General features: G+C 37.6%; 1 protein-coding gene across 1 annotated transcript; it reads left to right on the forward strand.

Annotated features, from left to right (window-relative positions):
- On the forward strand, positions 1-949 carry LOC134235633 (uncharacterized). Its single transcript, XM_062717763.1, has 3 exons — positions 1-45; positions 262-351; positions 620-949. Exons 1-3 carry the CDS (start codon positions 1-3, stop codon positions 947-949), a joined length of 465 nt encoding a protein of 154 aa, XP_062573747.1.
- Positions 950-1,206: the final 257 nt, after the last annotated feature.

Raw genomic sequence — 1,206 nt, forward strand, 5'->3', positions numbered from 1 at the left:
ATGACAGCCATGGCTTCTAAACTGGGAACTCTTATTGGTGATCAAGTCAGAAGGATTCAACGAGAGAAGACATTGGAAATTTGTAGAAGCCTAATTTTTTTTTTATACAGTTACAAAATGTATTTTTGTATTGTCAAAATTATTTATTTTAAATGACAATGACTTTTGTTATTTAAATATTAATATGAAATCTATGAAATGATCATCTTGCTACAGCTTGTGTTGTTTTGTATTGGAATATCTATGTCTCTTTTACTGCAGGTTGGGGCTCGTCTAATTGCACATGCAGGCCGTTTAACAAATCCGGCCAAATATCCAGCATCTACAGTGCAGATTTTGGGCGCTGAAAAGGTACTCTTTAGGTACTATTAGCAGTTAATCACAAGGGCAAGATTCAGTGTTACAAAATTTAAAATGAACAGATGAAAAGGTTAGGTAGTTTTTATTAAAAATGGTAAAGGAGAGAGGTCTTCATTATGAGTATTGATGTAGTTCTCCAGACTTGGAATAGCTGATAGATGATTTATTTAGAGTTTACAAATGCAGTACTAATGAGAAGTCTTCAGCAGCAATGTACTTGAGAGGAAGAAAATACTGAATCATGAATCTAACGTTGCAGGCAGCAGTTGTTCAGGCTAAAGTAGCCAAGAAAGAGAAGAAAAAGAAGAAGGAGAAGAGGAAGTCCTCGGCTGATGATACCCTAGATACGACACAGGAGGCCGATACCACACAGGAGATGAACATTTCACAGGAGGAGCCCAAGAAGAAGAAGAAGAAACACAAAAGGAAGTCCGAGGGTGAGGGGGGCCTGGATACCACCCAGGAGATGGACACCACCCAAGAGGAGGAGCCACCCAAGAAGAAGAAGAAGAAGCCCAAGGTGGAGGCTGAGGAAGAAGAATCGGAGGAGGAGGTGACAAAGAAGAAGAAAAAGAAGAAGAACAAGTAATGGTGTCAAGATGAGAAGTATGCTCTCTGACCAGGGAAAAAAGATATTGTACACCTTACTTAAATGATGTAAATGATTACTTAAGTAATGGTTTTAATATGAGAAGCATCATCTCTGTAAACCTTGGAGAATAAGAAATTCTACAGATTACCGATTTAGAGGTTGAAACTCTTGTAACACAGAGGATTTCTTATTTTATGACCTTTTATCTGCTTCATTTTGTAGAAGATGGGCAACATTTATTAAGTTAGTGTTTG

This window comes from Saccostrea cucullata, unplaced genomic scaffold, assembly GCF_032062105.1.
Source record: "Saccostrea cucullata isolate Sc308-1 unplaced genomic scaffold, CSIRO_AGI_Scuc_v1 ctg3579, whole genome shotgun sequence".
Classification (NCBI taxonomy): domain Eukaryota; kingdom Metazoa; phylum Mollusca; class Bivalvia; order Ostreida; family Ostreidae; genus Saccostrea; species Saccostrea cuccullata.

Excerpts from the sequence above, each read along its gene's own strand:
- LOC134235633 (XM_062717763.1), top strand. The coding sequence starts at position 1 with ATGACAGCCATGGCTTCTAAACTGGGAACTCTTATTGGTGATCAA. Across the intron at positions 46-261 it reads GAACTCTTATTGGTGATCAA|GTTGGGGCTCGTCTAATTGC; the intron begins GTCAGAAGGATT and ends CTTTTACTGCAG. Across the intron at positions 352-619 it reads AGATTTTGGGCGCTGAAAAG|GCAGCAGTTGTTCAGGCTAA; the intron begins GTACTCTTTAGG and ends CTAACGTTGCAG.